Source organism: Lygodium microphyllum, chromosome 14 (assembly GCF_053477565.2).
Source record: "Lygodium microphyllum isolate KBCC chromosome 14, Lygodium_microphyllum_v1.1.10, whole genome shotgun sequence".
Classification (NCBI taxonomy): domain Eukaryota; kingdom Viridiplantae; phylum Streptophyta; class Polypodiopsida; order Schizaeales; family Lygodiaceae; genus Lygodium; species Lygodium microphyllum.
The window spans coordinates 50,860,534-50,883,918 of NC_141148.1; the positions used below are offsets into that span (position 1 = coordinate 50,860,534).

Here is a 23,385-nt window from a genome sequence, read left to right on the forward strand (position 1 = left end):
TATAGCCTAAACCTTCTTGAGTCAAGGATGGGCAACACACCATGAACAAGATATTATGCAACGATTTCCCTTGTGCCTATGCAACTAGATAAATATAGAGTTGGGGACAACCCCTATAGTTTTCTTAAGCAATTTGAACAAGTCTATGAAGCTAACGACCTCACCAATGATGTGAAGCAAGCATAGGTGTCTAGATTGTGCTTGGAAGAGAAAAGAAGAACATGGCACATGAGGCTTGACACCACTAACAAATCCTCATTCTTTACACTTAAAGACCTCTTCAAAAAAAAATTGCAAAATCTAAAAATTGCAAAATCTAGATACAAAGACAAACTTATCATTTGGCTCATGAATGTAGAGCAATAGAAAGAAGAAAGCATGAGAGATTATGTCTCCAAGATGAGGAGTCTATTCAATAGAATTCCATCTATGGAAAGACCTAATGCCAAGGTAGTCACCAAAGCTTTCACCAAGTATAATGAAAAGATTTATGGAACCATGGCAAGGAATTTTCTCCTAAACCGACTCAACATTAATGAAGGGCTAGATGAGGCCATCAAGATTGACAATCTCCATGGAAAAAGGAGTAGAAATAAGAGAAGTGTAGGATCCGAACAAGAGCCTCAATTTAGAAAAAGTTAAACAAAGACCAATGCAACACAAGACCTCATGATTAATATCAAGAGGCATCAATACAAACTCTTAAAGATGGTGGAAATCTTAAAGCAATCTCAGTCATACATGTAGAACATGAAACACATATACTATAGTGTAGATCATCTCCCCTTCCAATGCTCTAGTCAAGGCTACATTGCACCAACTACTCTGGACACTTCAAGCATGATCTAGACTATTGCAAAGCACCTAGAAAATTCCCTATCCCCAACATAGATTTTAGTTATTAGTAGTTCAATAGAGGCCTTCCTTATCCAAAATAGTCACAACTTGCATCAACTACCCTAACCAATCAATGACCAATTGCCCCAAGAGATAAATCAATCCATCAAGGTTAGTGAAGCCTCCTAACCCTATAATAACTTGTCCCATCTAGTGACCCTCATTTACACATTGTAGAGAACAATATAAAGAAGAGGAATATATGAATCATTACATATAAGATGAAGAGAGTAACATAATACTCATGGAACACTACCATATTTCAATCATGATGCTAGGTAACAAAAGAGAAAAGGGAGCAAACTACTTGAGAGAAAGAGTTGAGTGTTGAAATTTTTATAAATCAAGGTATATGTTAAACAATTGTCTCAAAGAACAAGAACCTTCATCAAAAGTTAGGCGGACCCAAGATGAAATGAGTGTTGTATTACTCATATGTATCACTATTTCCCTAAACAACTTACATCAAGTAGTAGCCAAATGAACCTGTGAGATGCAACATCTCACTTTGATAGGTCAAGGCCACCCCTAAAGATGAAAGATACAATTCACACACCAAAGGAATTTGAAACCAAGCCTTTGTATTACTGACATGTACAACAATGCAAGGTTGATTCAACTCTTGTCGAGACAATTAATCAACTCAAAATCAATAGTCCAACATAAACCTTGATCCTAAATTTGAAAAAGTAAGAACCCTATTGTATAGAAGCCGATACGATAGGCAAAAGCATCAAATCTCTATACATGTGCATGAATCTTGACGGGGGGAGGTCAATTCCATCACCCGAAAGAAATATCAATTAATAAAGTTGAATAAAACCATGGGCCTTGCATTATACTTCAATCCTTTTTTTTTTCCACAATCTCAGACATGCTTTATCCAAAAACTATCAAGTGCAAAAACTTGAACAAAAAATAGAGGGACAAAGCCCATTTGAAAGATATTGTTACACTAAATCTTCAGCCACTAATAAAGGAAGTCAACTAATGACTATTTTGGAGCAAAGATGAGCTATATGGAAGCCCAAGAATGACTTGTAACTTCCTTTTGAGTACTTGCCATTGTACGAGGTGTAAGGTTAGATGGACAAGTACTTGCCACTCCTAACTCACTCCTCGCTTGATAAAATCCTCATACAAGAGTTGCATGTCATGAGTAGACTAGGCCAAGTAAATCTGATACTTGACATCATAGTATACTTAAACCTAATACTTAATCTTTCATAATTTCTTGAAACCTATGTTGCATTCGAATAATATAATTCTAACTTTTATGAATGGCTTGTTTCACATCCTGAGTAACATTGTATCATAGCTCATTAACTTGTGTATAAATAATCAATTTCGTTACAACTATTATATATAAATAAATATTTAATAAAAGATCCCTGCACACCACAAGATAAATGCCCCCACAATGCTTAGATTGCAACATTTTGTGTGCAAGGAGAGCGCAACCAACAAGGTGGGCTACTAACAAGTTTGAAACTAGCAAGTGGCAATGAGCTTCTTCAACTAAACTACCCAAATCAACAAACATATTGATGTAGGATAACGTGGATTGGGACCTGCGCATGGAGTAGACATTCAACATAGCATAACATCACGAACCCTTTCAAAGACCCCTTCAAAAATACTAAAGACACCCTTGGGATAATTGCCATTTGAGATCACATACTTCTCATGGTTGCTAGCTCTAACAATAGGCTAGTTGGCTCAAATGCAAGAGAAGGAGATTTACAAACAATGCCTAGAAATCCCAAAGCACTATTTGTGGTCTTGTGAGACATCAAAGCTGGAGGCTAAAAGATTATCTATCAAGTAGAGCACAACCTCGAGGACGTTACTTGAGAAAGTTTATGGCAATCAATCAATCACAAACATGTCACATGAAACCACCTAAATTCCAACCCCAGAACAGGTTTAAGGGGGAAAAAAAGATAACCGCTATTCAAAAAGCAACATTCACCGCAATCAACAATTATGCTTGCATATGTCACCATGTAAGTTTGGAAGTGCAAGGGGCCTATAAGCGAATGTATAACATTCTAAAAATTTGCATACAAGGTGCTACTTATCATGTCCAAAGACCGTTATTATGTATTTTCATTTGTGGTTGCCTCGAAACATGCTAAGCTTACAATAACATTTTCCTTTATGTACTACCTCATATGGATTAACTCAACCCTACAATAGGCACCAACTAGAGCTTCCGCAATGGGTGAAAGCATAATGGAGCAATGCCCTGACCTAACACATTTCAAAGTTGAACAAAGGAGTAGCTGGAAGCTTGACCTTGGCATATGCCTTCCTAAAATCCACACAAACCTTGAATCTTTGAATGCGTTGTGCACAAAATAAACATCAAATTTGATGTTAAAATTTGATTGCATGGTTAAACTAATTTTTTCCTCCAGAGAAGCAATGCTAGTAGTGAAATGTGTTGTCAGATATAGCCTATATGCCATTGATCACTATCAACATATAACGTCTACCCAACCTAACACTATGGTAGGTTGATATTTGCACTTTTGCAACACTATTCTCTCAATTAAATTCAAACAATTGAGAAAAAATCAGAATATGCAGAGACATTTTTATATTATGGAGCTGTTGCATTAGATAAATGCTGCACATTCATAGATGCCTCAACTGAAGCTTTGGCTGCTCAAAACAGCAGTATCATGCTCCAATTGACTCTCAGGGTGGCAATCAAGATCATAGGGATTCTGGAGAGACTAAAGAGAGAATTTGGAAGTATAACCTTGTGTAGACACAAGCAATTTTTCAGGGTAACAGAATGCATAAGAACATGTGCGCATGCAAAAAATCATTACAGTTGCCCACATCATGCCCAAGCAATTCAGATCAGCTGAATCATGTGGATGCCACTACCACTTGGCAAGTGGATACGATGAATAAGACTTTTGGCGTTGTGTTCCCCAGGAGTCCCTTCTCAAGCTGGAGCACCAAAAGTGTTCAGTCAATCACAAACCTAGTATAAGCACTAAATGGACATGACATGAGTCTACTACAGGGGTGAAGAAGGATCATGGTTTCAACCAATGCAAAACATCAATTTACTCATGCAGACTCTGAAATAACCAGTGTCCCTTCCACGCACACCTCCCACTCCTCCTTTTCAATTAGTCTTCAAGGTGACCCACCACACCACACAATAAAGCCATGCTTTTCAAAAGCAAAAACCATAAACACAGTCTTTAACAAGGGCAAACATAAAGAGCTTAACTGCAAAAATTGGAGTATTACCTTCAGAAAACAATAACATTCTGAACATTGCCTTGAGAAAAACCATGTCCTAAAACCCAAACAAAACCAGTTTGCTGATTTGTTCACATACACATTGGCCAAAGAGACATGCTACTAGCTTTATTCATGTGTGTGTAAATCTAATATACTAAGCATATACAATGCAAATAATTTACAGGGGGTGCTATGAAATTGGTTCACAAGGGCAAACTATTGGACTGGCAGTGGATGTGTTCTGCAACTAATGGTACAGAGCCCTTATTTAAACAGGCTTTGCAATAGCAAAGACGTTCGGTCTGATCATGTAATCAATTATCGAGGGAAAATGAGATAGCTGTGATCATCAGGAATATCACCGCTGCTGCTGTTTTTCAGACAATCTTAGCATATCAAGGGCTCAATCAAGATGATCTTGCTAAGCATGTTGGCCTGAACCTGTTCTGGTTTGAAGAAGTTGCTCCACTGTGATATAAGGGATTGCTTCCCTCCTCCTGAGCCAACAAACCACAATAAGAATGCCTCCATGGCAGTCAAAGGACTGCACAAAATGAAACTGCACTTTCAGAATGAACTTGGCAGTATTTAGTCAGAAACTAGTCTGATTTGACATCTAGTTGTCCAGAGTGACAGAAGCTTCCATAGATATAAGTTGACGAATTGCAATACATCAGAGTTCAGAAATGAGCTTAATTTGAAACATAAGATACACAAGCCAAGAACACTCACTCATGAATTAGTTCGATATGACAGGGCTCTGTGGAGGAATGCTTTCTAGTTTCGGTAGAAGTGTTCGCCAAGCATCAGCAGTATCATTTGCCAGTTGTGCTTGTGCTCGAGCAAACTCGTAAAACACTGCACTCAAATCACAAGCCCTTTGATCCTGAAATCGGACCATTTCATGCTGCATTGACTTAACAATTATCTCAAAGCGTCTACGAGCTTCCTCGCCCTGGAATTTTGTCTGCATGAAGAAAATGTACATTTTACTGACTGCATCAAACTTGGAGTCACAAATAATGCCCCATCAGTAGAAGCACATAGCAAGAAAGACACAAACAACTGACCTCTTTGAAGTCAGCTTCAGCTTCTGGTACCTTGTCAGGGCGGATAACCCTCAACTTTTCTCTGTTTAAGAAAGCTGGCTGTAAGTATCCACAGAACTAAGCATGAAAACTTTTTATGCAGGTTTTGAGAGCATACAAATTTATTTCCTTCAGTTTAGCCGAGTCCAGAAGCTCTTTTTGTTGTCTGAAAGCTTGTGCTCGGTCTGTCATCACAGCCTGATATAGTAGTCAGTTAGTAGAGGATTTGCATGCTCAGGCTAGGCATGCAGTATGCCAATACAGTTGGCAATATAGGAAATGTGCTCACATTTGCAGACAGAAAGAAAAGGTATTTGTAACTAACTATTTGTCCTTCAAAATATAAACCTTTCACAACTATGCACCATCTTCACATATCTTATCAGGAATCATAAATAACTTCAGAACTTTCCATCACCTCTCTGATGAGGATTTCGAGGTAAATGCCACTGATGAAAGAAGAATCATAATGAAGTGGGCAACCTGATAGGCCACTGATTAAAGAAGAATCATAACAAAGTGGGCAACCTAATGTGTAAGTACTGAATTTCTACAAGCTACCCTATACATGGGGGCAGCTAAAAAGTATACATTAAAGAGTAAGCATAAAGACAGTTGAAAGAATGTGAGCAATGGTAAAACTGTATAGCCACCTAAGACAAGTAAAAAATGCTGTCTTTCCTATTCATCATAATCAGTCTCCATTAAAACAGAGAGCAGAGGAGTGGAGGGGGAGTGCACATATGCACACATGGGGATTTGGAAATTAGGCAGGAAGGGAAGAAGAAGGAGAAGGAGAAGAAGGAGAAGAAGGAGAAGGAAGAGAAGAAGAAGAAGGGGGGAAAAGAAGGAGAAGAGAAAGAGAAGGAGAAGCAGCAGAGCCAGAAGAAAGAAGAAATATTAGACTCTAGAGCATGTCAAAGATCAAAGGAAGAGAAGGAGAAGCAGCAGAGCCAGAAGAAAGAAGAAATATTAGACTCTAGAGCATGTCAAAGATCAAAGGATCTTATTAAAGCCCATCCACTCTGCATCTGAAATAGAATGAATAGCAATAGGAATGCTAAGCAGTTCAATGCATTTCTAGGGAAACAGTAATGAAACTGGTGGTGATAAAAGTGTCTGTACACAGCTTAAGCCCCAATATGACTTCATGATTGGCCATTAATCACCTATATGGAGGTGCCACTGGAGTCATTTAAGGCTCTATTCACTACAACAAAGAAGAAGAATTAATTGTCCTTCACATGAGTTAGCAGGCATCAAATCCTAGCAAAGACTAGAAACAACAGAATAGATAACAAATAATTTGAAGCATAAAAAACATAGAAATAGTGCAGCAGAAAAACTAGCAACTAGGAAGAGAATTGCAGGTGAACAGTTTGTCCTTTCATGTCAAGTGCATTGAAATTGGACTCCTGAAAACAAACCCTCATTAGAGGCCCAAACACCAATACCTTTATAGACTGCACTGTACGCACATACTCCTTCAATGGCTCCTCAAAATTCATCATCAAATCTTGACCCTAAAAATAAACGCATATCTTTCAGTTATCCCTTCATTACTTGCATGAACACACATTTCATTTAGCACCAGCCATTCTGGTGGCTGTGCAAATGCAGACAAAGTTTCTTTTGCACGAGAGTATTAACTGAGCTCCATTAATAAGCACAAAACAGAGTGCAGTTGTCGCATCAAAACATCCATGCAGACACATTTCATTTAGTGGCGGAAAATCAGGCTTGTGTAGTACAAAGTGCAGTAAGAATTCTTTCATTTCACGAGATCACTCAATAAGCTCCATTAGCAGACTGTGATAAGGGGTAAAAACTCATAGACAGTACTGCTTCATGTAATCATATCTGCTCAGTGTCCTTGATCAAATCTGCCGACCCAACCTCAACTATTAACCATAACAAGCATGGTTAGGGCTTTGGGGATAGTAGGGTACTTATTTTCCCCATTGATCTCCTCAATCTACTACTTTGGTACAAGACAGGCATACATGCATGCAGGGGTGTATGTTAAGACACCCTCTTGTGTTCTTGTGTATGGACAAACACATTCCTCATTGATGGAGTCAGAATGTTCAGTCCCTCTCTAGACCTTAAAAGTAAGGGCTCGTACTTAATTCCAACAATCGAGTTCTCATCAAATCTTGCCCTTCCTGCCCTGCACCCCACCAAGGCCCCCCAAAACCCTCAAAACACCACCATCATGACCATAGCACAAGCCCAAACAAGCTCTGCCCATTGAATCCTGACTTTGCGGCCTTGCCTATTTGGGGTTCGTCTCAGATTTCAAGCCTCACTGGTTGTCCAATTTTTGCATCTGGACTCTGAACCTAAAAGATTATAGCACCCAATGATTCTGGGCAATCATGATAAAATGCGTGCTTGTATTAAAAGAATTTTGAAACTTGGTTTGTGGAAATGATGACTTGGGGACTTTCTCAACTATTCTTCTTTGAGAAAGACAGTATTATCTTCATATCATGTCATGTAACACTGCCAAACAGGTTTTGAACACATTACAAAAATTCCACAATAGGCTTTAAACAAACTACACCATTTCCAAGGTAGGCTGTTGTCGCATATCTCAAAAGGCAGCCAGAATGCTTGTGATAAGTGAGCAAGAGATAATTATAAGTTTTTGATGGATATAAGACATAACAAAACACTACATTATGCAAAAACCAAACTGGAAAATAAGGCAAACCTAGTCCTATTTGACATCCACACAAGCAGTGTTAAGTAGTTGCCCATGTGATTCTTTAGACAAAGGCTACTGAGACCAGTAAAAATCATGATGGAATCATCCAAACCTGCCTCAAGAGACCAAAAAATCTCAAGGCATTAGAATCTATCACTGAACATTTTTGTTTGCTTCAGAATACACACAGGCTAGTTGCAGCATCCATATTTCATTCTTGAACACATGCTGCCATTGCTTCATTATCCAGCTTTCTGAATACCCTTAACAAGGCTGTCATTTTAAGTGAATGCTTATACGGAAATGAATGAGCTCAGAAAAATGGAAATCTTGAAAAGAGGGCACATGGAGCCATAATGAATACAAGATCCATTCACATATATGACTGAAACGTGGTGAAGAAGCACAAGGATCCATTTATATTGTAGTGAAAACATGCAGGGCTTGTGGTAGTAGCCATTACAGTGCACACATAATTGCTGGTTAAAGCTTCTCAAAGCAGATTGCAACATGAGGGAGTGTTTGTGGCAACTGCAGGCTGGTTGATTATGTAGCATCAGTTGAGAAGCAGCAAGCAAACAGGTGAGCAAATTAATCATCTGAATACTCCAGGAATCCCAACTGCTTTCCCATAGCTGTCAAATTTAGTCTTTGAATAATCAAAGTGACACAGAGGAGCTGATGCTCAAGTTCTGCAAACTATCCGGTAATAGGAAGAGCAACAGCCTCGCAACGAGGAAGCCATTGAGCAGCTTCAACAGACACAAGTTCTATCTGCTGTTTGACTTCTGTCTGGAGATAATTTTTCATGTTACAGTCTGATGTGCTCCACACTTTTTGCTCTCTTTATATCAAACTAGAAAAGTCAAGATTGCTATTATATGCATATACATAAAGAAGAGAATATTTCCCTAAAGGTTGTCTTTCTAAATCTATTTTCATTCTTAATTAAAGTGGCAAGGGAATAAGAGAATTCCTACATGCTTTTGTAGCTTATATGAAAGTAGCTCTGACTGGGAACCAAGCTCTGAAAATGCCCGTCCAAGATTGGCTCCCTCACAATTTCCTAGAGCCTTAATGGCTTTGCCAAAGTCCGACAGTGCCTGGCCCAACTCTGAAGGACAATATATTTTGAACTTGTTTAATATTAGATAGACATAGAAATCCCTCACAGAAGCTAGCAAACTTCCTTACCTTTGTGGCGTTTCACAAGTCGAAAAGATTGTTTCTGTGCCTCTGCTAGATGGTCTTCTAATTCAAATATATAATGTTTTAATTTTTCATAATCTGGATCTGACTCTTCAACGGGCTTATCTTTCCCCAGCACAATATCAGTGACCTTTGATTGCACGTCCTAGTCACAAGCAGATAGAGTTTAGAACATCATGTAACAACATTGAACAAGTGTAAAGACTTGGATGTATTGCATCAGAATAATCAACTGCATTTTGGTGATTGATTGCACATCAAGCAGAACAAGATTATTGAAGAAATCGCTTTCTTAAACAGAAAACAAATAAGATAAGTCACAATTGATTAGTAAAAAACCATGGTGGTCCATTCATTTGATGCTTGTAAGACCAACTAGAAAAGCCACATTGCTGGTGATCTTCAGCAGTGAAAGCCTCTCAGTGTATGCCATCTTGGTCGAGCTCTCGTCATCCATTATTCACCCCCCCTGAGACCACTAGGAGCAGCTTCAGGGGCAGTCTCGACATTGACATACTTCACTATGGCTTCTTTCCCCCGTCCCCCAAAAAACACCCCAAGAGCCCTTGTATATATGATTTCGATTTGCAGACAGCTCCAACTCAACAACAGCATAGCTGCAGCTAGACTATTGAGCATTTATACTTTGTTGTATTTTCTTGTAAGGAGGATAAATAACCACATTTTCATCAAGAAAAAAGACAAAAGAAAAGCCACATTGCCCATGATGCTAGCCTTTTGAGATTAAAATTTCAGTAGTGGAGTATCAAGTGACAGAATATAACTCCTAAAGGAAGATACAGGCCAGATTGGTCTACATCTACTCAACAGCTTCTTTTGGTTGCCCCATGCACACATTATTTGTCCAGATTTTGCCCCCTCTAGCCTAGAACCAGCCTCCTAGAGCAGCCTGGGAAGGCAAAGAGCTCTTCTAACCATACATGACAGTCACCAGAAGGCCAAGAAGATGTGTGGTTGCATAGTGCCAAAAAGCGTTGGAGCCTGACAGATCTGGACTGAGTGAGCTGAGGGTGAGCGCGTCAGATATCACACAGAGAGTAGAGAGCAGTAGAGAGGAGAGTGAGCATGACACACCTGATATTCGGTACAAAGATGAGTGTAACACTTTTTAGGTTTTAATAATATATATAAAGTACAAGAGTGTAAGGGTGCGTTCACACCCAAACAGTGTAAAAGGCACAATGAGCCTTTATTCCCAACAACCTCCCACCTAAAGGCAACGTGCCTGAAGGTAGAGAAAAGAATCGGCTAAGTCTATGTATGTACAAAGCTGAAAGACACATATACTATCCAACCCCCATCATCTAGCGGCAATGAGCAAACCGCTCTGCTGGAAGACCCTTCGTGAGGTCTGCAGGGTTATCATCAGTATGTACCTTAACAAGCTCAATGCCTTTGTTGTCAAGTACATCCCTAATAAAGTAATACTTCACATGTATGTGCTTTGTCTTTGTGTGAAAGACAGGATTCCATGCTAGCATGATAGCACTCTGACTGTCACAGTGGAAGATAGGAACCTCTGTAATACCAATCTCTCTCACCAAACGTGAAAGCCATAAAGCCTCTTTGCATGCCTTAGTGGCAACGACATATTCTGCCTCTGTAATAGACAATGCGACACACTTTTGCAGCCTAGATATCCAAGAGACTGCTTCTCCTGTGAACATGAACGCATATCCTAAAGTAGACTTCTTGCAGTCAAGATGGCCAGCATAGTCTGCATCCGTGAACCCAACAACAAATGACTTCTGCTTACCAAAACGGATACACAAATCCTTTGTACCCTTAAGGTATCTCATGATACCCTTCATTGCTTCCCAATGCTTTTTGCCAGGATATGCCATGTATCTGCTAACCACTCCCACCGCAAATGCAATGTCAGGATGTGTAGCAACCAGAGCATACATCAAGCTACCAATAGCTGAAGCATAGGGTATCTTGGCCATTTCAACCTTTCCATAAATCTAATGTAGGGCTGTCATCTGCATTGAGTTTCACACATGGAGCCAATGGTATACTAATGGCTCCCCCCCCTCCATATTGAAATGCTGCAGAACTTTCGTGGCATACTCCTGCTGTACAAATAAAGAAGACCCTTTGATCTATCTCTGAGTATATGCATACCAAGAATGTGATTGGCCTCACCAAGATCTTTCATATCAAAGCTATTGTGTAAACTTTGCTTCGAGTCCAAGGCATGAACACCCTTGCCTGCAATCAGCATGTCATCCACATACAAAACCAAGAGAATAAGGCTGCCATCTGCTACCTTCTTGGTGTATAAGAAATTATCAACTTGAGAACGATGAAACCCCTGAGATTGCATGAATGTATCAAATTTGTGATACCATTCTTGTGGTGCCTACTTCAGCCCATACAAACTCTTCGTGAGTTTACATACTATGTGCTCTTTTCCCTTTGCAGCAAAACCTTCAGGCTGTTGCATATAAATCTCCTCATGCAAATCACCATGTAAGAAGGTAGTTTTTACATCCATTTGTATGAGTTTCATGTCTTCAGATGCAACCAAGCCCAAGATGGTTCGCAAAGTAGTCATTTTGACTATAGGAGAAAAGATTTCATCAAAATCAACTCTCTGTTCTTGCTTATACCCTTTAGCAACCAAGCGTGCCTTGTACTTTGGCAAAGAACCAAAAGTGACTTTCATTTTGTAAACCCATTTGCAGAGTAGCACTTTTTATCCTTTTGCCAAATGTACCAAATCCCAAGTGCCGTTCTTCATGAGAGATTCCATCTCTGATAGCATTGCTTTGTGCCATATTTCTATCTTGTCTGTCCATTGCTTCTTGGAAGCATGATGGTTCACCCAATCTGTTAACATGACATAATCAGCCACATAGTTTACATTAGGAACAAACCTATCTGGCTGTTTTTGCACTTTGGTCTACCTACAAACCCAATGGTCAAGATTTGCTGCCTGTTCAGCCTGCAAATCTGCATTAACAGCTTGTTGTTCTACAGGTTCAGCATGTTGTACAGCTGGTTCAGGTTGCTCCAGAGGCACATGTTCTTGCTGAATTTGTGGTTAACCATGGGCAAAATCCTGCTGATCGTTTTCAGCATCATTCCCTGCATTTTCAGGGACATTTACAGCAGGTATTTGCTGCCGTCTAAGGGGCATTCTTTGTTGTCCTATTAGTATATCCTCCCAGAATACAACCCTTCTGACCTCCTCTGTTCTTTCAGGCTGTTTGTGCATGTGATCTTCCCGAAAGATAACATCATTGTTGCATACTACTTTTCTTTTCTCAGGATCCTATAATCGATACCCATCTCACATTCATCATCATATCCTAGGAGAATACATTTACAAGACTTTGGCTCAAGTTTATTGCATTCTTTCTTGCAAATGTGCAAAAATGCCTCACAGCCAAATACTCTCAAGTGAGTATACGAAGGTGGCTTGCCCAACCACTCTTCTTGAGAGACTCCCCCCTCCCCCCCAAAGACCTGTTTGGTGACCGATTAATCAAGTGTACCGCTGTCATAACAACCTCTGCCCAAAATCCATGGGGTAAAGGAGCATGTGACAGCATTGCATGGACCTTGTCTTGAATGGTCTTATTCATATGATCTATAACATCATTTTGGGGTGGATTATGAGGGGCAGTAAGCTCCCTTTTAATCCCTTTGCTGTCACAAAAGTCCTAAAAGGCTTTGAACACATATTCTCCCACCATTGTCAGAGCGAAGGCATTTTAATGTCTTGCTAGTTTGATTTTCAGCAAGTGCTAGGAATTTTTTAAATTTATCCAATGCCTTGTCTTTGCGACGGATTGGAAAAACCCATACTTTGCGTGTGGCATTATCAACAAAGATAATGAAATACTTCTTCCCCCCTAAAGATAATCCTGGCATTTGATATACATCTAAATGTACCAACTCGAAGGGTGAAGACTTTAGAGAAAGAGATTTTTTGTGTGACGTTTGAGCATGTTTACCATAAATACAATGATCGCACTATTCAAAATCAGCATACCTCGAAGTCGGTAAATAATCCAAACAAGAGAGCACTTTCATTCCAGATTGACTCATGTGTCCCAACTGGCTATGCCATAAAGAAACACTTGGCTGCTCAGTTATGGCAACTGCATGTTCATGCACACTAGATACATGCAAAGGATACAAGGTATCACTTTTGGACCCCTTGACAACAATACGAGAGCCGTTACAAATTTTCCATTTGCTATCCCCAAAGGTGGTGTGATAGCCTTCATCATCTAGTTGCCCTATGCTAGCTCTTCTTGAGCTGAGATACATGCCTTACATTATGCAAAACAAACACGGAGCCATGCTGAAATTCCAGATTTACACTACCAATGCCTGCAATTTTATATGCATAGTTATCCCCCAAGTGGACAACACCACGTACACCACCATTGTAGTCAAAGAACCACTCATGATGTGTGACGTGAAAGGACACACCTGAATCAAGTATCCAAGTGTGCATATCATCCTCAAAATCTGCAATCAATACATGTGCACTCAAAGAAGAAGCAAGAAGTACATCACCATCACTGTTAGTATCATGAGTGACTACATTAACCTCTTCTATTTTCACATTGCTCTTCTTTGCAGGCTGGCTGCCCTTGTTTTCAGCCTTGTTGGCTTCAATGTTTTTGTTTTTGCCCTTCTCTTTCTTCAATTGAAAGCAATCCCGTTTGTAGTGCCCTTTTTTGCCACAATGATGGCACTACACAATTTTTTCCACCAGATTTGTTGCATGCTCTATTTTTAGAACCGCCCTTGTGCTGAAATTTGCCTCTAGTGTGTAATGCATTAGAAGACTTGTTTGTTGAGTTATTATGCCTATTGAGTTATTTCATCAGCAAAGAACTCTCCACATCAGAGTATAACAACTGAGCATTCGAATTACTCAAAGCTGTCCTAAAAGTATCCCAACTTTCAGGCAAAGTACATAGCAAGAAAGTAGCCTTGAACTTTTCATCAATATAAAAATCCAAAGCAATCAGTTGACTGAAAATTGAGTTAAACTCATTCAAATGTACAGACATAGCTATACCTTCTTTCATGTGAAAGTCCATTAATTTTTTCAAACAATAAACATTATTGGCTATCCCCAAATCAGAGAAAACCCCCTATTTTCTTGGGCAAAATTTCACTTTGTGCCTTTGCATGTGAACGCCCAGTAGAGAAGGGAGAAAAAATTAGATATTTCAGATTTAAAAAAACGTTGACTGTCGTCCCGTTGTCGCCTGGCCACACTGGACTAGTCACTACATGCCAGTCTCGTGGCCACTACCGTCCTGTCTGTCGCCTGGCCACCGTGGACTGGTCGCCACGTGCCGGTCTCATGGCGCGCTGGTCCTAGTCGCCAGTCCTGTCCATCTTGCGCATCGTCAGCTGTCTAACTCCCCGTCAACCTGTCGCATGCCCCGCGACACCTGCAACTCCTACGACAGCACTGACACACATTGCAACACCTGCAACTCCTCTTGCTCGCCTATCCCGTGGCCTGACGCCTGTCCCTAGCTCCAATACCAATTTGTTGGAGCCTGACGGATCTGAACTGAGTGAGCTGAGAGTGAGCGCGTCAGATATCACACAGAGAGTAGAGAACAGTAGAAAGGAGAGTGAGCACGACACACTTAATGTTCAGTACAAAGACAAGTGTACCATTTTTTAGGTTTTGATAATATATATAAAGTACAAGAGTGTAAGGGTGCGTTCACACCCGAACACTGTAAAAGGTACAGTGAGCCTTTATTCCCAACAAAAAGAATGGTGTTCAAATAAGCTAAGCGTTTGCAAAAGAAATCACAGTGTACAAGCACCACTAAAATACATAGACACTTGAGGCAAATAAGACAAACTAAAGAATGAAGATAAAACTGAATAAATAATGAATATATGTAATGCTCCAAGGTAGAGCAATCCAACTGTTGATGACTGTGGCAAGGACCGGCCAAGGGAGGACTGTTAGAGACTGTCGTCCTCTAGTGACAGGAAAGTAATAGCCATGGTCCAATCAATGCAGTAGACTGATGTAGGGGGCTATGAACAGCAGGATAGCAAGCTGGAGACCAAAACGCAGCAGGTCTCTGAGACTGGAAAAGGTAAACACAGCAATCTACTGCCTTGCCACAACCTTCTAATGATGAAAGATGATGCTGGAGATGAAACACAGCAGTGGAAAGACCACCAGCGGCTACATAGCAGCAGAGCGGCCTGCACAAATAAAACACAGCAATGTAGATGGCCTCCGGGTGATGAACAGCAGTAGGGTGGCCTGCTCAAGTGAAAAAGCAGCTGTCTACCAGGTTATGCGCAGCACAGCAGCTGGAGTAGTCACGAAAGGGGCTAGAGTGAGAAAGGCAGCAGCTGGAACCAACCTCAAGTGCAGACAGCAGCAACAGATGGTCACTGCAGCAGCTGGAATGGTATAGCACGAGAGACCAGGATACCACATGACCTAGCACACTCTATTTGTGGGTTTGCATATCATATAGACCAACAAAGGCAACAAGTTTACTTCCAACAAAATGGCCCAACTCTATTCAAATCGAAGGGTACATCTAGAGTTTGCCAACATCAACACTCCATCAAAGAAGGGTGTGTTGGTACACAAGAATCGAACAATGACGAAGACGGCAAGGACCATGTTGGAGCATCATCCAAGTGCACCAAGTTCTATGAGCAGAAGCCATAGTAACGATTGTACACATTCTCAACAAAACCCCTTTTTTGGCAGTTCCTAACATGACACCTTTTGAGGTACACACAGGCAACAAATTTGATGTCTCTTATTTCAGAATCTTTGGGTGTAAAACCTATGTTCACATCCTAAAGAATAAACAAGGGAAGATGGATCTGAAGGCTTCACCACCCTTGTTCGCGGGATACAACTTCCAATCGGTGCAATATCAGCTATATGATCTAGAGACCCATGATGTCTACACCAATAGGACGTGCACCTTATTGAGTTTCCAACTTAGAGGGGAGTGAGGAAGACCCTATTCTTGGAGATCCAAGAAACAAGTGGTCACAACCGCCACTACAACATGAGCCTTCATAGGATGGCTCATGTGGACTCACCCAATTACAATTCAAAACTCAGATTAGCAAGATGGTCCACGACGATCTTGTTGCCTTCAAGCACACTGGAGAAAGTCTTTGCATACAAATAAGGGGTGATGACCCTACCATGGCAAACAAGGACCTAGCTTCCACTGGAGAAGTTACGTAGCATGACCGTTGATGGAGCGCCATTAGTAGGAATTAAGAGGCCATTGACAAGAGTGGCACGTGGGAGCTGGTTCCTCAACTAGCAAAACCCGAAATCATTGGAGTGAAGTGGGTGTTCAAAACAAATTACCACAACAAGGGTTCCTTGGACAAGCACAAGGCCACATTCCTAGCCAAGGGGTCTGCTTCCAAACCCAAATTTTGATGATATCTTCGCACCTACCGTGAGGATGACACAACTGCATTTTGAGTTACCAGCTGCTGCCCTGCCTAAATTCCACTCACCAATGCCACATTTCAGTGCCTAGGACCATCACCAGCTCCCACATCATCATCACATTACTAGATTTGCAGTTTCTGGTCAGCCTACTTGCCCATCAATCACACTGATCTGGCATCCTATTGTTGCCTACTGCTACTGCAAAGCAAACATATCTAGAGGCTACTTGCTACATATTAGGATCCGTCAGAGTATAACACCCTCTGGGTCATTAGCTCTGCCAAGGTCCTTGACACACAAGAGTTCGAGATTCAATATTCTTCACTACATAGTGTGTTTGCTACATTGAGCATTGTATTCTATTCAATATTCATTCTTTATCATTCACTGTGTTCGTTGTCTCTGAGTTACCCCAATCCTAATTGTGTTTCCTTATCAACCTATGTGTTTGTCATATGATTGTGTCATGTTTTCTATGGTAGAGCATTTCGTTACAAGGCCATCTCTCAAAGTTACGAATTGAGCTTGCTTATGCAACTTGGTTAGAACGAGATCCCTCTCGAATATGGGCATGTATCGAGTGCCCTAATGGCCTATTCTCTTGCAACTCTTCCAATTGAAGGCTGTTAGATCTATCTTTATCATCAGGCTACATTAGGCTTCATCATTTCATCAAGTTCTTTGGCACCACAAGACGAACATCAAGCCCTCCTCCTTCAGCATCAAAATCCACAGTTGAGAGGGTTTCCTAACTTTCATTTATACTTCAGGTTTCAACACAGTATTATTTTCCTCAACAATGACGTCTCTTTTCCGTTTTGTAGTAACCGGGAGGCACGAAGATCGAGACAGCCGGCGTTCCTTACGCACGAAGAGACAGAGAGAGTGAGAGAGAGCAGAGTAGAGAGTGTGCACGTTTGTAGGTACAATGACGAGTGTACCACTTTAGATTTTTAGATAGATATATATGTGTAAGTACAACTGCTAAGGGTGTGTTCACACCCGAGCACATTCAAAGGCACGAGGGTCTATTCCCAACAACCTCCCACCTAAAGGCAATGTGCCTTAAGAGGAGAAAAGAATCAGCTAAGCCTAGGTATGCACAAAGCTGAAATACATATATCTATCCAACTCCCATCATCTGTCAATGAGCAAACCACTCTGCTGGAAGACCCTTCATGAGGTCTACAGGATTACCATCTGTATGCACTTTGACAAGCTCAATGCTCTTACTGTCAAGTACATCTCTAATGAAGTGGTACTTCACATGTATGTGCTTTGTCTTTGCATGAAAGACAGGATTCCATGCTAGCATAATAGCACTTTGACTATCACAATGGAGAACAGGTAACTCTGTGATGCCAAGCTTTCCCACTAGATGTGAAAGCCATAAAGCCTCATTGCATGCCTCAATGGCAGCCACATACTCTGCCTCTGTAGTAGACAATGCAACACACTTTTGCAGCCTAAATATCCAAGAGATTGCTTCTCCTGTGAACATGAACACATATCCAGAAGTAGACTTCCTGCAGTTAGGATGGCCAGCATAGTCTGCATCCGTGAATCCAACAACAAATGACTTCTGCTTACCAAAACAGATACACAACTCCTTTGTGCCCTTAAGGTATCTCATGATACCCTTCACTGCTTCCCAATGCTTTTTGCCAGGATATGGAATGTATATGCCTAACCACTCCCACTACAAATGCAATGTCAGGACATGTAGCAACCATAGCATACATCAAACTGCAAACAGCTGAAGCATATGGTATCTTGGCCATTTCAGCCTTCTCATCATCAGATGTAGGGTTGTCCTCTACACTAAGTTTCACATATGGAGACAATGGAATCCCAATTGTTTTCTCCCCCTCCATATTGAAACGCTGCAAAACCTTGGAGATATACTTGTGCTGAGATAGAGAGAGTAAGCCTTTTGATCTATCTCTAAGTATTCGCATGCCAAGAATGTGATTAGCATCACCAAGATCCTTCATGTCAAAGCTGCCATATGAAGACTTTACTTCAGTGAACCCAAGGCATGAGTATCCCTACCAACAATCAACATGTCATCTACATACAAAACCAAGATAATCAGGCTACCATCTGCTGTCTTCTTGGTATACAAGCAGTGATCCACTTGACTTCTATGAAAGCCTTGAGACTGCATGAATGTATCAAACTTATGATACCATTCTCTTGGTGCTTGTTTCAGCCCATACAAACTCCTTTTGAGTTTACATACCATCTTTTCTTTCCCTTTTTCAACAAATCCTTCAGATTGCTGTATATATATGTTTCATGCAGATCACCATGTAAGAATGCAGTCTCTTCATCCATCTGTATGAGCTCCATATCTTCAGCTGCAACCAAGCCCAAAATGGTTCTCAATATAGTCATCTTGACTACAGGAGAGAAAATCTCATCAAAGTCAATTCCATGCTCTTGCTTGTACCCCTTTGCAACCAATCTTGCTTTGTACTTTGGTGAGGAACCAGAAGTGACCTTCATCTTGTAAATCCATTTGCATAGAAGTGTTTTCTGCCCTTTAGGCAACTGCACCAAGTCCCAAGTACCATTTTTCTCAAGAGATTCCATTTCTGACAACAAGCAAGATGGTTCACCACAATCAGTCAACATCACATAATCAGCCATATTGTTTGCACCAGGAATGAATCTATCAGGTTGTCTAGTAGCCCTAGACGATCTCCTAACCCAATGATCATTGTTTGCTGGTTGTTGAGCATTTTTAGCTTGCCATCCTGGCATTTCAGCCTACAAATCAACATTTACAATTTGTTGTCCTAGCTGTTCCTGCACATGTAGTGGCTCATTATCATGGGCAATGGCTGATTGATCATTTCCAGCATCATTTTCTACATTTACAGGTTTATTTACAGCAGGTATTTGTTGTCCTAGCTGTTCTTGCACATGTAATGGCTCATTATCATGGGCAATAGCTGACTGATCATTTCCAACATCATTTTCTACATTTACAAGTTCATTTACAACAAGTATTTGCTGCAGTACAGCATACACATTTTGTTGTCCAAAAGGTATTTCTTCCCGGAATACAACCCTACGGACCTCCTCAGTCTTTTCGGGCTGTTTATGCATGCGATCTTCTTGGAAGATATCATCATTGCTACGTACTACTTTCCTTTTCTTAAGATTCCATAATCTATACCCCATTTCATCATCGTCACCATATCCAAGAAAAATGCATTTACAAGACTTTGACTCAAGTTTGCTACGTTTTTCTTTACGAATGTGCACAAAAGCCTTACAACCAAACACTTTCAGGTAAGCATATGAAGGTGACTTATCCGACCACGCTTCTTGGGGAAACTCTCTTTATCCCTTTGCTGTCACAAAATGCCTGACAGGCCTTGGATACATATTCCCCACCATTGTCAGAGCGAAGACACTTAAGTGTCTTATCTATCTGATTTTCAGCCTTGCTACGAATAGGGTAAACCCATACCTTTCGTGTAGCATCATCGACAAAGGTGACAAAATATTTCTTTCCCCCTAAAGATAATCCTGGCATCTGACATACATTTAAATGTACTAACTCTAGAGGAGAAGATTTCAACGAAAGAGACTTTTTATGAGACGTCTGTGCATGTTTGCCATAAATACAATGATCACAATGCTCAAAATCAGCATAATGAAGATAAGGCAAGTAACCCAAATGAGAAAGCACTTTCATTCCTATTTGACTCATGTGTCCCCACCGGCCATGCCACAAAGAAACACTTGGTTGCTCGATCACAGCAACAACATGGTCATGCAAACTAGATACATGAAGTGGATACAAAGTATCACTCTTACAACCTCTGGCAATAACCCTAGATCCCTTACAAATATTCCATTTTCCATCACCAAAGGTGGCATGAAAACCATCATCATCTAGCTACCCTGTGCTAATCAAGCTCTTCTTGAGCTGAGGTACATGCCATACATGCTAAAGTGTGAAGACAGAGTCATGCTGAAACTGCAACTGCACACTGCCAATACCTGAAATGTCACATGCATAGTTATCCCCAAGATGGACAACACCATGTCGACCCCCTGTATAGGCAGAGAACCACTCACGATGAGGGGTGACATGAAAGAAAGCACCTGAATCGAGAATCCAGGTATACATGTCATCATCTATATCTGCAAGTAAAGCATGTGCACCAAAGTGTGAAGAGACAGAGTACGTCACTCCCACTATCACTGTCATGAGTGACTACATTTCTCTTCAATTTTGACACTGCTTTACTTAGGTTAACTGTCTTTCTTCTCTTCCTTGCTATCATTTTTCTTCTTGCCCTTTCCTTTCTCTTTCTTCCATTTGTAGCAATCACGTTTAAAGTGACCCTTCTTGCCACAATGATGGCATTCAACATCTTTGCCACATGATTTACTGCGTCCCTTGCTATCATATTTGCCTTTTTGTTGTGATCTGCCCCTAGTATGCAAAGCACTGGAAGACTTACTGGATACATTGTTCTGCCAATTCATTTCTTCCATGAGTAGAGCACTCTCTACATCAACATACAAAAGGATCATATTAGAATTGCTCATAGCAATCCTGAATGTATCCCAACTCTCTGGTAGAGTGTAAAGCAAGAAAGTAGCCTTAAATTTCTCATCAATCATGAACTTCAAGGCAACCAGCTGGCTGAAAATGGAGTTAAACTCACTCAAGTGAGTAGACATTGCTGTACCCTCTTTCATGCGCAAATCCATAAGCTTTTTCAAACAATATACTTTGCTTGCAGCACTCTTTTGTGCATACAGCTCTTCCAGTCTAGTCCAAATAGTATATGCAGAATCCAAACCTTCAATGTTGAACAACAAAGCATCAGAAATCGATAGCTCGATGGTTGAGCGTGCAAGCTCATTTAACTCATCCCAATCGTCTTGTTCCATATCTGCAGGCTTTGCCCCTTTGGTTTTAATCGGTTTGCCTGCTTCTTTTGCAACAGGATATTGTAGCACTGTTTTTGCCAAACTGCAAAGTTATGTGCTCCTTCAAGCTTCTTTATGTGCATGAGATTATTGCTGTCACTGCTGCCAGCCATGATTTTCAGCCCAAATGTGACCAAAAAACAGCAAATGCAGGCCCAAAACTGTCAGTCAAGTGACCAAGGTACAAACAGTACCAACCAGCAATAAATGACCATGTAGAAGCACAGATTTCAGATCTGTAATTAAATTTTCAGAAGCACCAAACCATGTGCTACAACATTCCACAACTGATTACAGCTATTCCAAGGGCATATACATCACATTACATGAGAAATCCCAAATTTTAGCTGCAATTTCTGTTGTACATGTACCCACGAGCATAAAATTTGACACACACGGTCAAAAGCCCCAAAATTTTTGTGCTCAAAGCATCAACCACACATTTGCATTTTCTCTGTCATGCATAGAACAGGCCAATTTTGCCAAAATATAGCAATTTCAACAAAACCCCCAAATTTTTCCAAGTGTGTTGGATGTCCAAATTGCATGGAATTGAACCTACATGTACATAAAATGACCAAATGGTGCACAAATTTTGCCCAAACTGCAAAAGCCCCAAATTGCATGGGGTCCAATGTACATCAATGTTGAGAAATTGGGTAAATTTCAGCCCAATTTGTGCTTGTACATGAAAAGCCCCAAATGTTAGAGGCAAAATGTCACAAATTCCTGCAATTTCTGAAACAAATGTCACTGTTGCATCTTGCTTGCACCAAATCTGGACAAATCCCCAAATTTTCAAGTCCTGCCTGCACTGATTTCAGTGAGATTGAAGGAATTTCACTCAATTGTGAATAAGCCCCAAAAAATTCCCGGGAAAATGTGCACCAACTTTGCAATTTCTGAGTTAGATTGTCCAGTTTTGAAATAAGATCCCCAAATTCGGGAAAAGCCCCAAATCTGCATAGATTTGTGCACTGTGCTTGCGTGCGCGAACATCCGGAGGAAAGGAAGCAAATTCAAAGGAGATTTTGAAGAAAAGATTTTTCCTTTTTTTGAAAGATGTGACGGGGGGTCCATTGACCCCGTGCAGGTCGCCGCTTGGTCGTCGCCTACGCCTACCCGCCACGAGCTGGTCGCGGCTCCCTACAAATGTCGCATGCAGACGTCGCTTGATGACATCACTTGTGCTGCCCGCTGGTCCCACCGTGAACCACGCTGCTGCCTGTCGCTGCCCATTGGTCCACGCTAGAACTGTTGTCGCCTGCTGGACGTGCCATGATCCTGCCTCCCTGGCTGGACCTATCGCCTGCTGGCCTAACTCACCAAATCGACTGTCTGCTGTCTGCAGACGGCCCAATCTGCAACCTGACGTCTCCTCAACTTGCCCTCTGCGCACGTGGTCTTCTACCTCAGCCCGACACACACACAAGTCGCCAAGAACTCCAGTTGTTTGCTTGTCTCGTCAAATCTCGGGAAGCGCACAGAACTTGATGGCTCTAATACCAGTTTGTAGTGATGTATCAGGCGCGAAGATCGAGACAGTTGGTGTTCCTTACGCGCAGAAAGAGAAAGAGAGTGAGAGAGAGCAAAGTAGAGAGTGCGCACGTTTGTAGGTACAATGACGGGTGTACCACTTTAGGTTTTTAGACAGATATATATGTGTAACTACAAGTGCTAAGGGTGAGTTCACACCCGAACACATTTATTCCCAACACCCTTTGCACCGCATGATCTTCACCTTCGTACAAGGATGCTTGGGCGAGTGAACAATTTCACCATTAGGG

General features: G+C 41.0%; 1 protein-coding gene across 2 annotated transcripts in view; it reads right to left on the reverse strand.

Annotated features, from left to right (window-relative positions):
* Positions 1-4,222: 4,222 nt before the first annotated feature.
* Positions 4,223-23,385, reverse strand: part of SNX1 (sorting nexin 1) — a 37,026-nt gene continuing 17,863 nt past the window's right edge. For both annotated transcript variants that reach the window (XM_087692810.1, XM_087692811.1), the window contains exons 6-12: positions 9,157-9,316; positions 8,943-9,076; positions 6,707-6,775; positions 5,371-5,450; positions 5,235-5,295; positions 4,897-5,131; positions 4,223-4,661 (exon numbers count right to left, since the gene is read on the reverse strand). In XM_087692810.1, coding sequence (XP_087548936.1) covers positions 4,904-5,131; positions 5,235-5,295; positions 5,371-5,450; positions 6,707-6,775; positions 8,943-9,076; positions 9,157-9,316 — 732 coding nt within the window. In that variant the 3' untranslated portion in view covers positions 4,223-4,661; positions 4,897-4,903. The remainder of the gene's footprint in view (positions 4,662-4,896; positions 5,132-5,234; positions 5,296-5,370; positions 5,451-6,706; positions 6,776-8,942; positions 9,077-9,156; positions 9,317-23,385) is intronic.